Source organism: Pantherophis guttatus, chromosome 3, assembly GCF_059756535.1.
Source record: "Pantherophis guttatus breed Tessera chromosome 3, ASM5975653v1, whole genome shotgun sequence".
Taxonomy (NCBI): Eukaryota; Metazoa; Chordata; class Lepidosauria; order Squamata; family Colubridae; genus Pantherophis; species Pantherophis guttatus.
This window is the reverse complement of record NC_142065.1, coordinates 198,656,904-198,670,716: the sequence shown is the minus strand read 5'-3', so window position 1 is coordinate 198,670,716 and position 13,813 is coordinate 198,656,904. Positions and strand designations below refer to the sequence as shown.

General features: G+C 44.0%; 1 protein-coding gene across 6 annotated transcripts in view; it reads right to left on the bottom strand.

The window, feature by feature from the left end:
* The window catches only part of DEPTOR (DEP domain containing MTOR interacting protein), a 100,396-nt gene extending 91,075 nt beyond the window's left edge, over positions 1-9,321 (bottom strand). For 2 of the 6 annotated variants that reach the window (XM_087890882.1, XM_087890883.1), the window contains exons 1-2: positions 8,512-8,874; positions 7,439-7,551 (exon numbers count right to left, since the gene is read on the bottom strand). In XM_087890882.1, coding sequence (XP_087747008.1) covers positions 7,439-7,527 — 89 coding nt within the window. In that variant the 5' untranslated portion in view covers positions 7,528-7,551; positions 8,512-8,874. Of the gene's footprint in view, positions 1-7,438; positions 7,552-8,511 lie in introns of all 6 variants that reach the window. The other 4 variants (XM_034422234.3, XM_034422231.3, XM_087890884.1 and 1 more) reach the window with 4 other exon arrangements.
* Positions 9,322-13,813: the final 4,492 nt, after the last annotated feature.

The following is a 13,813-nucleotide window of genomic DNA, read 5'->3' as shown; positions in this document are numbered from 1 at the left end:
CATGACTGCTCTTTAGAGGGCCAGATCCTAAAGATGAAACTCAAATACTTTGGCCACTTAATGAGAAGGAAGGACTCACTGGAGAAGAGCCTAATGCAGGGAAAGATTGAGGGCAAAAAAAGAAGGGGACGACAGAGAACGAGGTGGCTGGATGGAGTCACTGAAGCAGTCAGTGTGAGCTTAAATGGACTCCAGAGGATGGTAGAGGACAGGAAGGCCTGGAGGAACGTTGTCCATGGGGTCGTGATGGGTCGGATACGACTTTGCAACTAACAACAACAATAAACAAACAATAATTTATGTTGTTGCTGGGTTTGGTTTTTCACAGGGGAAGAGTGTTAGGGCTCCCAGGCATGTATCAATGTCCAAGAGACTATTCAGTTATTATAGAACTGAGCTGAGAAAACAATAACTGAGAAAACTGGCAAAGCTTTTCTTAATGTTCACTGAGTGTGTCAGCTCTTCAAGGTAGCCTGGGTCAAAAAATGGACATCTTGAGGGTTACAGGAATGATCCCTTATTATTGAAGTGTATAATAACAGAATATTGAAATGTAGGGTCCTTGGTGGTCTCTGAGCTTAGTTGTTTTCTTGCAGACCTTTGATTACCCAACTAGGTAACATCATCAGTGCTAGAAGGCGTTTCTCTCTGTTTATGTACAAGTAGCTTACCCTGTCATTGTTGTGGGAGTGTTCTTGATAGTTCCTTGATTAGGCTATTGTTTACTGAGTTAATAGTTCCTTGACTGTTTGCTACTTGGTTATTTATCTCTGCTTATCTGGGTATTGATTGCTGATCAGAGGTGCAGTGATCTTCTGGCTTTTTTATTGTCTCTTTTGAATGTAGACGTTATTATCTCTGTGTGCTTATTGATGGATGGTTTATCCGAATTCCAGGTTTTCAGGAATTCTCTAGTGTTTTTGGACTTAGCTTGATCTAGGATGCTCATAGTTTCCCAGTTGAACCGATGGTGAAATCTGTCCATGTGTTCTGCAATTAAGGACTTTTCATCATGCCGTCAGCCTCTGAGAACAAACCCCACTCCCTTCTAGCACTGATGATGTTACCTAGTTGGGTAATGAAATGCCTGCAACAAAACCACCAAATTTGACCCCACAATTCAACCCTGAGCTAAAAATATCCGCTTGTATTAGAATCTTGAAGTCCTTTCAGAGTTTCTTTCTGCTCCATCACAATCAAGACAAAATTCTTTTCAAGTTTCTTTCCCACACTTTCCACTTTTCCAGGACCAACTTCATCCAATTTTTCTTCTAGGTCATTTCTATCTTCCTTTATGTGAAGAAAAGTGATTGGAATATTCAATTCCAACCTTAAGCAAGCTTGATACACCCAAACACACAACTTCCGGTATTTGATTGGCTGCATTCATGGACAGCAATGGCTGTGCAGTTCAGACCTCCCTCCCCTTTGCAGCTTGCTGCACAGGCAGGGGTGGGCTGCTGGAGGTCTGCAGGGGTTTGGGAGAACCTCTAGCTCAGATGCTGTGCAGTTCGGAGAATCCCCCCAAATCCCACTCCTAGCTGGCCCTGCCCACCCCACCCCACCCTGCCCCTCCCAGGAATCCCCATGCAGCCTGTTTTGGAAGCAGGTAAGTGTAAGGCATGCACGGAGGCTTGAGGAGGGCGAAAAGCAGGCCTACCGGAAGTTCAGGAAGGCTGGAAATGGGCCTGTTTCCAGATTCCAGAAGGCCTCCGGAGCATAGGGAGGCCGTTTTCAGCCTCGCGGAGGCTCAAGAAAAGCCTCTGGAGTCTGGGGAGGGAAAAAACACCTCCCCCCCCCTCGCCATGGTGCAAGAGGCCGGCTCCCTCCTGCTCCTACCTGTCTTGACCTCTGTCAACCATGCCCTCATCCATTGCTGCTCTCAAGGAAAAAAAGAAGAATGTTCCACAGCAAAAATGTGACTTCTAAAGCATGTTGTTATTTTAAGCTACCGAGTCTCCTTCTCATGCACTCATGATGGTGCCATTATTTGCCTCTGGGGCTTTATCTGTGCAATCATCTGCTGCTGGAGTGGGAAAATGTAGTGTCACACACCAGTGCTTTGGCACTGTTGTATGGGTAAAGCTACTCATAAAATCCTCTGCTTTGTTCCTGTGATTTAAACATTATTTGCCAAGGTACTGTGAAGGTACTGTCTCTGGCTTTGGCACATCACAGTAGATTCTGTTCCTGCCTCTTTGTGCTCAATCCGCACTTTGGTGCAACCAAACCAGTCTGGTGCAACCAAAGATGCACCAGCCATTGTGGCAATCCGCTACGTCAACATTCAGTTGGAGCCTCCATTAGGCGACCAAATCAATGGGCCTCTCTAATCTTTGAGAGGGGCCAGGAGAAATGGAATGTGTGTTTTAGCCATCTGATAATGTGCAGGATAGCTTGAGGTAGATCTGGAAAAACCACATGCCTCTTTGTTGACCAAAAAATGAAATTAGGGGAGCTCGTATGGACACAGGCAGATAAGATCAAAGGACCATTAATCCACACTGCTTTGGAAAGGCAGAATCCTCTAGCAGCGAAGCAACGATCCAGAGATCTCTGCAAACATCATACACAACCCTTACAAAGCAAAAAACAGGCCTGGCTCACAACAGTGCTGATATCCATTGCAAATAAGACACACGTGAGTAGAAATTTCACTCCCATGTTATTTATCTGCACCCAGCAGGCATAACTGACTCTTTTTTATTCCTACAGATGTTGACCGGCGTTTTTCAAACTTGGCAATTTTAAGGTGTGTGGACTTCAGCTCCCAGAATTCCTCAGTCAGCATGAATAGAATAGAATAGAATAATAGAGTTGGAAGGGACCTTGGAGGTCTTCTAATCCAACCCCCTGCCTAGGCAGGAAACCCTACACCTTCAAACAAATCGTTATCCAACATCTTCTTTAAAATTTCCAGTTTTGGAGCATTCGCAACTTCTGGAGGCAAGTTGTTCCACTTATTAATTGTTCTAACTGTCAGGAAATTTCTCCTTAGTTCTAAGTGGCTTCTCTCCTTGATTAGTTTCCACCCATTGCTTCTTGTCCTACCCTCAGGTGCTTTGGAGAACAGCTTGACTCCCTCTTCTTTGTGGCAGCCCCTGAGATACTGGAACACTGCTATAATGTCACCCCTAGTCCTTCTTTTCTTTAAACTAGACATACCCAGTTCCTGCAACCGTTCTTCCTATGTTTTAATCTCCAGTCCCCTAATCATCTTTGTTGCTCTTCTCTGCACTCTTTCTAGAGTCTCAACATCTTTTTTACATCGTGGAGACCAAAACTGGATGCAATATTCCAAATGTGGCCTTACCAAGACATTATAAAGTGGTATTAACACTTCACGTGATCTTGATTCTATCCCTCTGTTTATGCAGCCTAGAACTGTATTGGTTTTGTTTTGTTTTTTGAGTTGAAGTCCATACCTCTGAACGTTGTCAAGTTTGAAACAGAGTGTGGTAGATTTAACTTCTCTCATTAAGGGCTTCTCAGGTGTGCTGGATTACACTTCCCAAGAATTCCCATGGTGGCTTGTTAGAGAAGCTGGCTGAAGTTACAGCAGAGTAGCTACTACTCACACCTTTCCTTAAAATTTACTCAGGTAAAAACAATCCATTAATAAATAAAGATATTTCAAGGACACACTCCTCCAGGTAGAATTGTCTAGCTCCACGTAAATACATAGTTCTCAATTTACAACCGATTATTTAGTGACTGTTTGAAGCAGAGGTGGGTTTCAGCAGGTTCTGAGCAGTTCTGGAGAATTGGTAGCAGAAATTTTGAGTAGTTCAGAGAACCGGTAGTAAAAATTCTGACTGGCCCCGCCCCCATCTATTCTCTGCCTCCCAATTCCCAGCTGATCAGGAGGAAATAGGGATTTTGCAGTAACCTTTCCCTGGAGTGGGGTAGGAATGGAGATTTTACAGTATCCTTCCCCTGCCATGCCCAAGCCACGCCCACCAAGCCACACCCACAGAACCGGTAGTAAAATAATTTGAAAACCACCACTGGTTCAAAGTTACAATGGACCCCTCCCCCAAAGGGTACTTAGGACCCAAATTCAAAGTCACAATGGCTGCTTCCGCCCCCATGATCATGTGATCACATTTTGGGCACTTGGCAACCAGCCTGCATTAATAGTTGTTTGTAGTGTTCTATGGTCACATGACTGCAATTGACAGATTGATGGCATTTACTTCCGATTTCTGAAAAAAAAGTCCCATTGCACATGATGGGTTTGCTTAATGACCATTACAAAATATGTCGTAAAATCAGGTCGGTCACATGGGTGCTTTGTCGTACAACTGTTATGACATACAATAGAAACTGTAGGCTACTTTATAATCATATAATGTTTGGGATGCAGGTAAGTGCAGGGCGCACATAGAGGCTGAGAGAAGACAAAAAACAGGCCCTTTTCCAGCCTCCAGAGGGCCTCCGGAGCCTGGGGAGGCCCTTTTCACCCTTCCGGAGGCTCAAGGAAAGCCTCTGGAGCCCGGGGAGGGCAAAAACACACAAACCCCCGCACCATGGTGCAGGAGGCTGACTAGGCCACGCCCACCAAGCAACCAGGCAGAGAACCCCTTGCTAAAATTTTCGAAGCCCACCCCTGTTACCAACCTGTCCTCAAAGAGACAAGATCTAAGAATTAACCTTTTATATTTTATAATGATTTGGTTGGTTCTGTTTTCAAAAGTATTATTTTAAACCATCGTGTATGGGAGCAGAAAAGTAAGGGCATGCAAACAAGCAAACAAACAAACAAATAAATATCAGGGCATCACAATGCTTGAATGTTTCAGCCTCGTTAAGTACTTGTGCCCGACATCCTACAACAAGTGAACACCGCAGGATAGCATGCAAGCAGGAAGGAAAGAAAAATTTAAAAATCTTCTCTATTTGATATGACAACAGTAGCTCACATGTTTTACTCATCATAAAATGTTTATATTTCAGTTCCTCTTACTTGGTTTCTTAACTTTGCTGCTGGCACTAATGAAGGCTTTGTAAATTCTACCTGGGTTGCAATTTCACTTTTCAACGAAAATCCTTTTACACCGACGGCTGGTGGAACCCCCTCCCGGATTTTAATCTCACCTCATCCTGGAAAGCTTTAAATAAAATAAATGAATAAATAATAAAATAAAATAAAGATAAATAAAATAAGATAAATAAAATAATGTTTTAAAAAATTAAAATAAATAAAATATTAAAACAAAATAAAAAATTAAAATTAAAAATTAAAATAAAATACAAAATAAAATAAGATAATAAAAAATAAATATAAAATACAAAATACAATAAAATAATAAAATAACAAAATAATAAAATAAAATAAAATAAAATAATTAAAATAATAAATAAATAAAAGTAGAATAGAGCATGCCTATTGGGTCCAATCAAAGAGACTACCCTTGCTTCCTATAGCAACTCAATCCTGAGTTGAGCTACTATGTTTCCCCGAAAATAAGACCCTATTAAGGGTCTATTTGGAGTGCATCGACTCTATTCTATACCAGGAGTGTCAAATTCAATTTCATTGCGGGCCGCATCAGGCAGTGGTGAAATGTAAAATTTCTTACTACCAGTTCTGTGGGCGTGGCTTGGGGGGTAACGTAACTGGGTAGGCATGGCCAACTTTTTTTTTTTTTTTTTTTTACTTTTAAAAGCATTTTTTCTACAACCTTAATAGGTTGCAGAAAAAAAATGCTTTTAAAAGCCTCTGACGATCAGGCAACTCAGCTGGGATCGTCAGAGGATTTTAAAGGCATTTTTTTTTCCTACCACCTCTTTGGCCGAAGAGTTTGTAGAAAAAATGCTTTTAAAAGGCTCTGATGATCTCAGCTGAGCCGCACGATCATCAGAGCCTTTTTTTTTTTTTACTTTTAAAAGCATTTTTTCGGCCGAAGAGGTTGTCAGCTGGGCATGGGGGGGGGCAGGGATTTTTGCTACTGGTTCTCCGAACCACCCGCTGCCTTCGCTACCAGATCAGGCGATCTGGTCCGAACCAGGAGCATTTTACCCCTGGCATCAGGATTGTATTTGATCTTGGGGTGGGCAGGGATGGGTGTGGCTGGGGTCATGCCTGGGGTGGGCGTGGCCAGCTCAATGTCACTCATCAAGGCTCCGTTTGTTGGCTGCGCTGGCCTCCTGCAGTCCTCTGCCAGTGAAAATGGAGCTCAGGAGGGCCGTGCGTGACCAGGGCGGGCTGGTTCTTCGCTATTTCCAGGGCGGGTCCGCGGGCCAGATCTAAACACCCTGCAGGCTGGATCTGGCCCCCAGGCCTTGCATTTGACACCCCTGGAATAGACTATTAAAGCTACATGCCTGAAGTATAGAGAGTGCAGACTTTGCCTTATGTAGCAGAATCAAAGCTGTGTATCTGGAAAAGGAAATGTTGTTTGACAGATGGTGGTATGAGAAGATGTCAAACAAAATGTTTTTAATTGTTTCTTCTTTTTTTTTTAAAAAAAAAAACCATTCGTTTCATTCTCAGACTTCAGCCATCCCATAACAGCAAGACAGCTAAAAACACACCCTCCTGCTTTTGTATAAATTCATTGAACGGATTGACGGATAACCCTAAAATCGCTCTTTTGAATTCATCCTTGTTTGCTGCCAGTTGGAGAAATGAACACAAAGTTAAAATAAAGAGAGGCTCTGAAGACTGATGAACCTCTTCTCTCAAAAAACTGCCTTATTCCAAGACTCGTCTTCCAGATAAACTGGAATACAATTCCCATCTTCTCTACCCAGCAAGGCCAGTCTGCTAGAGGATGATGTGAACCAGAGGTGGTATTAAGCCGGTTCAGACCAGTTCGGGCGAATCGGTAGTGGCCACTTGCGGGTGGGCCTGCCCACCCACCCACCTGGGCGCAATCCCGTCCCATATTGCTGTGTTTTGGACGCTGCACACATGTGCGGAAGGCACGCACAAGCAAATTGCCGTGTTTTGTGACGCCGCAAGCTCTCACATTTCCGGTGCTGGGCGAACCAGTTGCTACAGTATATGAATGCCACTTCTGATGGGAACAGCGGATCTGTTTCGTTACCCTTGGCTATTTGTTCATTCAGAGCAGTCTTTTTCTCCTTGAGATGTGAAAATATTGAAACTTCTTGAGAATATCAGGCATTGCTATGTAGCTGGACGAAGCATCACCCCACATCCTGTTATAACACGGTGGCTTGGAGTGATGAAGGAAAAATTCACCTGGTGCCTTTGCACCAGTTATGTCCTCTCGAGGCCCATCTACCTTGCAGAGTTATTGTTGAGGCCAATTAAATAAGAGGAGACCCTCCCCCATGTAGCCTTCATCCTCTAAAGGAAAAGGGGATTATTACAGGCAAACCATCCTGGAAAACCGAAATCTGGCATAGAACCCAGTTTCTCTTGCTGCCCCCTCCAGGCAAAGTACTCGTGAAAAGCCACATAGCTTACCTTAGCTGTTCCCCTGTCAGAAGAACCTCTGCCATGCACTCCAGCTCAGCTGCCCTCTGTTGCAGGGTGCCCATGCTATTTTCTTCCATTGCTGCAACCAGCCTGGCCAGAAACTAACACACATACACACACACACAAATAAAAAAAACAAAGGAGAAGATGAAAGGCGCCAAAGATAATCTGGATGCACCTTTCAGCATCCCAAAGCTTGCAGATGCTCCCTTTCAGTCTCTGGACTTTAAGGCTCAATCTTCACCGTCTATAACCGGGCTCCTTTTTTAGGTGGCCAGGATGCAAGCACCACTGTGGGCAATCGGGAGCCCCCCAGTCCTTGAAGGGAACCTTAAGACTTTCAGAGACGAGGCCTTGATGTCGCTTGGAAGGCACCGGGCACATGGCTGCGCCTCCCACCCCCCCACCCTCCTCCTCATGCTGGGCTCCCCTGTCAACTTGCTTCTCCGGCCACCTCCTCTGCAGAACCTATTCTGCACCTTTATTTTATTTTATTTTATTTTATTTATTTATTTTATTATTATTTTATTATTTTATTTTATTTTATTTTATTATTTATTTTATTTTATTTTAATGACCAATTCTCCCTAACCGGCCTTCTGGAGTAGAATCAAAGGCTTTTTGCTCGATCGCTGGCGATCATTGCCATTTAAGCAGCTTCTCTTTGCCTTCCACTGGGCGACCCCGAAAAAAAAAAAAAAGCGCTTCTCTCGGACACACGCCGCTTCTTCCCACGGCTGCGCCCATCCCACCCGTGGACCCCGGGCAGCCAGTGCGGAGACACCCCGCACCTTGCACCCCCGATGCGCGCAGCTCTGGATCCCTTGAGCTCGTATCGCCTCGGCCGCGCAAAGGCACGCCCCCCCCCATCCACCCCGCGCTGCAAAGGAAAACAAAAACAAGCAGCCACCCCCACTAATCCCCCCATCCACTGCCCCCCCCAAAAAGACAACCTGACATTGGGCAAAGCGAGGGGGGTTTTGGGTGGCCCAGGTGAAGAATCCTAACCTGCCAGGTTCCCACCCACCCACTCACTGCCCTGCTTTTCAGCGGAAACTCACCTGGATCAGGAAAGTGGCGGCTTTCCCCAGGGCGATCCAAAGGGGGAGAAGAAGAAGAAGATGATTCCCCCCCCAGCCCTCTTCTCCCCGAAGGCTTCCTTGTTGTTGTGTGACAGGAAGGCTGCGAATCAATGACACGTGGTTGCAGCAAAGCGCAGCCTGGCCAGCAGCGTCCCCCTCAGTCCGGCTCGGCGGCCAGGGGCTTCGCTGGGGCCGAAGGCGGCATGGCGCTCAGCGGTGGCACGGCGGAGCCAATTCGCCTCGGAGGTCGGGCGGGCGGGGAGGGGCGCTGGGAAGCATGGGGAGGAGGGCGGGTGGGGAAAACAATCGCGCCGCGGTTAGCAACACCTTCCCGAACGCCGGAGCGGACAAGTGAGTGGGAAGGAGGCGTTTCTGGAGAGAGAGAGAGAGAGAGTCCCCCCCTCCCCTCCCGCCTTCCCTCCCCTTCGTCGCTTGGATTCAGTTTTTCCTGTTCTTCTCCTCCTTCTCCTTCTCCTTCCTCCTTTCCCCCCAAACGGGAGGAGGGTTGGGAGTCCCGGGAAGCGGCCCAAAGGGAAATCGATTTTAAAAGCCATTAGCAGCGGTTCCTCGTTTTAAAATCGCACACATTTCCCTCGGCCCCGATTTCTGGATCGAGCCGAGAAGGCTTCTTTGGATCTTGGCTGGTTTGCACCGCTGCTGGCAGCTCTTTTGCGGAGCAGAAAGGAAAGGGATTTTTAAAAAACAAAAAACGAAGCGTTTTTCCTTGCTCGGGTGCTTCGTTTCCCATTGGGTTGGCTTGCGTGTCCGCCCGGCGCGGTCCCGGTTGCTGCGGGAAGGAAGTACATCACTGGAGATGATGCAAAGCAGCGAGCCGTTTGGCTTGTCGTATGAGAGTCAGGGCTGTGCGGTGCTTTGGTTAGAAGGAGCCTTCATCAGGGGTGAAATGCTCCCGGTTCCGACCGGATCTCTCGATCCGGTAGCGATGGAGGCGGGTGGTTCGGAGAACGGGTAGCAAAAATCCCTGCCCCCCCCCTCCCATGCCCAGCTGAGCCGCACAATCATCAGAGGCTTTTTTTTTTACTTTTAAAAGCATTTTTTCTTTTAAACTCAGCTGGGATCGTCAGAGGCTTTTAAAAGCATTTTTTCTACAATCTCTGAAGAGGTTTTATGATGAGGTTTTAAAAGCATTTAAAAAATGCTTCTAAAAGCCTCTGACATCCCAGCTGAGTTGCCTGATCAACAGAGACTTTTTTTCTTTTAAAAGCCTCTGACATCCAAGCTGAGTTTAAAAGAAAAAAAAGCCTCTGCCTATCAGGCAACTCAGCTGGGATCGTCAGAGCCTTTTGAAAGCATTTTTTTACAACATCTTCGCCAAAAAGACTGTAGAAAAAATGGTTTTAAAAGTTAAAAAAAAATTGGCCACGCCCACCCAGTCACATTACCCCCACCACCACCACCACCAAGCCACGTCCACAGAACCAGTAGTAACAAATTTTAGATTTCACCACTGCCTTCATCCTTCTTTCTTTTCATAAGCTCGTAGTGGAGGTAGTGCTCCCACCTCCACGTTTTTAGTCTCCGGAGGCCCAGTGAGATCATCAGTGGGACGGATGATCCCAAGGAACTCAAGTGAGTTTCCAAGGCTTGGGGTGGATTCGAACCTGGGTCTCTTTAATCCGGGTCCAACACCTTAACCACATGTGACAAATAGCAATAAAATGCAGGTAGTCCTCATCTTACAATTTAGGGATGGTCAAAGTTACAACTGGAAAAAGGCACCGGACAACAACTGGCACTGGAAAAAGTGACATAATCGTTTTTCACAGGTACGGCTTTTGTAGCAACCCCTTGATCATGTGATCAAAATTCAGCCACTTGGCAACTGGTTTATATTTATGACCCGTTGTTGTGGTCTTAAGGTCATGTGATCTCCTTTTGATAAGCAAAGTCAATGGAGAAGCCAGATTCCCTTAACAACCAAGTTGCTAACTTATTGGCTGCAGTGATTCACTTAACAACTGTTAAGTGGCCAGAAAGGTTGTAAAATGGTGCCGGACTCACATAACAAATGTTGCACTTAACAACGAATGTTGGTCTCAGTTGTGATCCTAAGCCAAGGACTACCTGTACTTTGTAGGAAACTAAGCATCCTTTCTCCAAAAGAGCCAGGTTGGTGGTATGGTAAATGGGGCAAGCCAGGATCTAGTCCAGTATTTCTCAACCTTGGCAACATTATAATTGTTATAAATTTATAATTTATTTATAATTTATAAATGTATTATAAACATATAATAACAAATAATTCTCCCAACACTGTCAAACTAGTCTGCATTTAGTCAAACTAAATCTGCATTACTATTAATCTTCTCATTGTTCCTATCACCCATATCCTCCCCCTTATGACTGTATGACTGTAATCTTGTTGCTGGTGTCCTTAAGGTTTATATTGACTGTTTCCCTATGACTATCATTAAGTGTTGTACCTTATCATTCTTGACGAATGTATCATTTCTTTTATGTACACCGAGAGCGTATTCACCAAGACAAATTCCTTGTGTATCCAATCACACTTGGCCAATAAAGAATTCTATTCTATTCTATTAAGATGGGTAGACTTCAATTCCCAGAATTCTGGGAATTGAATTCTACCCATCTTAAAGTTGCCAAGGCTGAGAGCACTGGTCTACTCTATTCTATGTTCAAGCACTGGGTGACTTTGGGCCAGTTACCTTCTCTCCTCCACACAACCTCACAGGGTTGTTGTTGGGGGCAAAAAGAGGAGGAAGGATCAATCTATATATCCTGCCCAGTGCTGCTGTAAAAAAAAAAAAAAAAAAAAGCCGAAGAGATATCTAATAAATAGGTGTTTTTCCAGCATGAAAAGATTTCATCTTGGATGAGAATTTCCTTCATCTCAGCTTGACTTCTGGTAATCCAGGGGTGGGGAACCTTGGCTCTTTTATGACTTGTGAACTTCAACTCCCAGAATTCCTGAGATAGCAACGCTTAGGAATTCTGGGAGTTGAAGTCCACAAGTCATAAAAAAGGCCTAGTTTCCTCACCCCCATGGTAACCACATGGACACCTTTATAAGCAATGAGAGGTGTTTATTTATTCAGTTTATATGGCTGCCCATTTCACATGCATGACTCCCTGCTGCTTCTGCTCTTGTCCCAGATGCTTTTCAAACGTTCCAATAAAAGGAAAGTAAACATAGGAGGAGGTTCAGAGTTATGCCCTTCTTTCTATCAGAGCAGAACAGAATAATGTGGGTGTGGAAGGCAACAAATGAAAAACAAGCTTGAAAGTGGCAGGGGAGGAGAACATTAAAAATGCATCCATAGGGGAGAAGCAATGTGGACAGTGATGTGAAATGTGGCTATCAGCTTCATTCTAAGCCTCTGTCCCTTATTTAAAAAAAATCTCAAGCTAAACCTGCTATTAAGCAGTTTAAAAAAAACTTCAGAAACAACTTACTTTGACTTTCCAGTTTAGTCTACAGTCTTGATTAGATGGGGGGGGAGGCGCAGACAAATCTAATAGAATAGAATAGAATAGAATTTTTTATTGCCCAAGTGTGATTGGACACACAAGGAATTTGTCTTGGTGCATACGCTCTCAGTGTACATAAAAGAAAAGATACGTTCATCAAGAATCACAAGGTACAATACTTAATGATAGTCATAGGGTACAAATAAGCAATCAGGAAACAATATCAATATAAATCGTAAGGATACAAGCAAGAAAGTTACAGTCATACAGTCATAAGTGGAAGGAGATGGGTGGTGCGAATGATGAGAGCGCCTTGGTGGTGCAGCAGACTAAAGTGCTGTTAAGTAGCCCCAGCTGCCTGCAATTACTGCAAGTTCAAATCTCACTAGGCTCAAGGTTGACTCAGCCTTCCATCCTTTTGAGGTAGGTAAAATGAGGACCCAGATTGTGGGGGCAATAAATTGACTTTGTATAAAAAAGAACATCGCTGGGGGGGGGGAAGTCCTACTAAGCAGGTATATACAAAAGTATGAAGGCTATTGCTTAACGCATTGTAAGCCGCCCTGAGTCTCCGGAGAAGGGCGGCATATAAATCAAACCAATTAATTAATTAATTAATTAATTAATTAATAGTAGTGCAGACTTAGTAAATAGTTTGACAGTATTGAGGAAATTATTTGTTTAGCAGAGTGATGGCATTTGGGAAAACCTGTCCTTGTGTCTAGTTGTTCTGGTGTGCAGTGCTTCATAGCGTCGTTTTGAGGGTAGGAGTTGAAATTTTATGTCCAGGATGCGCGGGGTCTGTAAATATTTTCATAGCCCTCTTTTTGATTCGTGCAGTATACAGGTCCTCAATGGAAGGCAGGTTGGTAGGAATTGTTTTTTCTGCAGATCTAATTATCCTCTGAAGTCTGTGTCTGTCTTGTTGGGTTGCAGAACCAAACCAGACAGTTATAGAAGTGCAGATGAGACTCAATAATTCCTCTGTCAGCAGCTCCTTGGGATTATTTATTAATAAATAAAATTCCTACTGGTCTTCCACCAAAGTACCATGGGATCTGACCCTGATTAGGTTTCTGAAATCTGAAAAAGTTAACCTGTACACTGCTACCTAGCTGAACACCCCTTGAGAGCAGCTTTAAACAAGAAGTGTTCAGGTTTTTTTTCTTGATAATTCGCAAAGTTTGATTAACAGCCACCATCAATATGGAGGCTTGTTTGCAGGTTTTGCATTTTGTGAAGTTAATCTCCTGGTATTTCTTGCCCAAGATTTCCAGTTCAACATTTTCATTGTCGTATATGACAAATCTGCTACAAATTCCCAAAACGAAAAGAGGTGAGATGGAGAAAGTGTTTGCCCTACAGTACTCTAGTCCAGAGGCTTTTATTGGTTTTTTAAAAGAGTAAAGTGCTTTACTGTATAGCTTTAAAATCACAGCATGATGTCAATTTACACTATATTAACTAAATAGGCTTAAGTAAGCTTTTCAGTAATTAAAAAAATCCTGGATGAAGGGTCACATTCTATGTATCAAATACTATTTCATTCTTATCTATACATAATATGAGAAATAATAGATAACATTGTCCATTTATTTATTTATTATTAATTTATTAGTTCAATTTATATTCCGCCCTTCTCCGGAAACTCAGGGTGGCTTACAATGCATTAAGCAATAGCCTTCATACTTTTGTATATACCTGCTTAGTAGGGCTTTCGCCCCCCACCCCAAGCGGTGTTCTTTTTTATACAAAGTCAGCTTATTGCCCCCACAATCTGGGTCCTCAATTTACCTACCTTAGAAAGGATGGAAGGCTGAGTCAACCT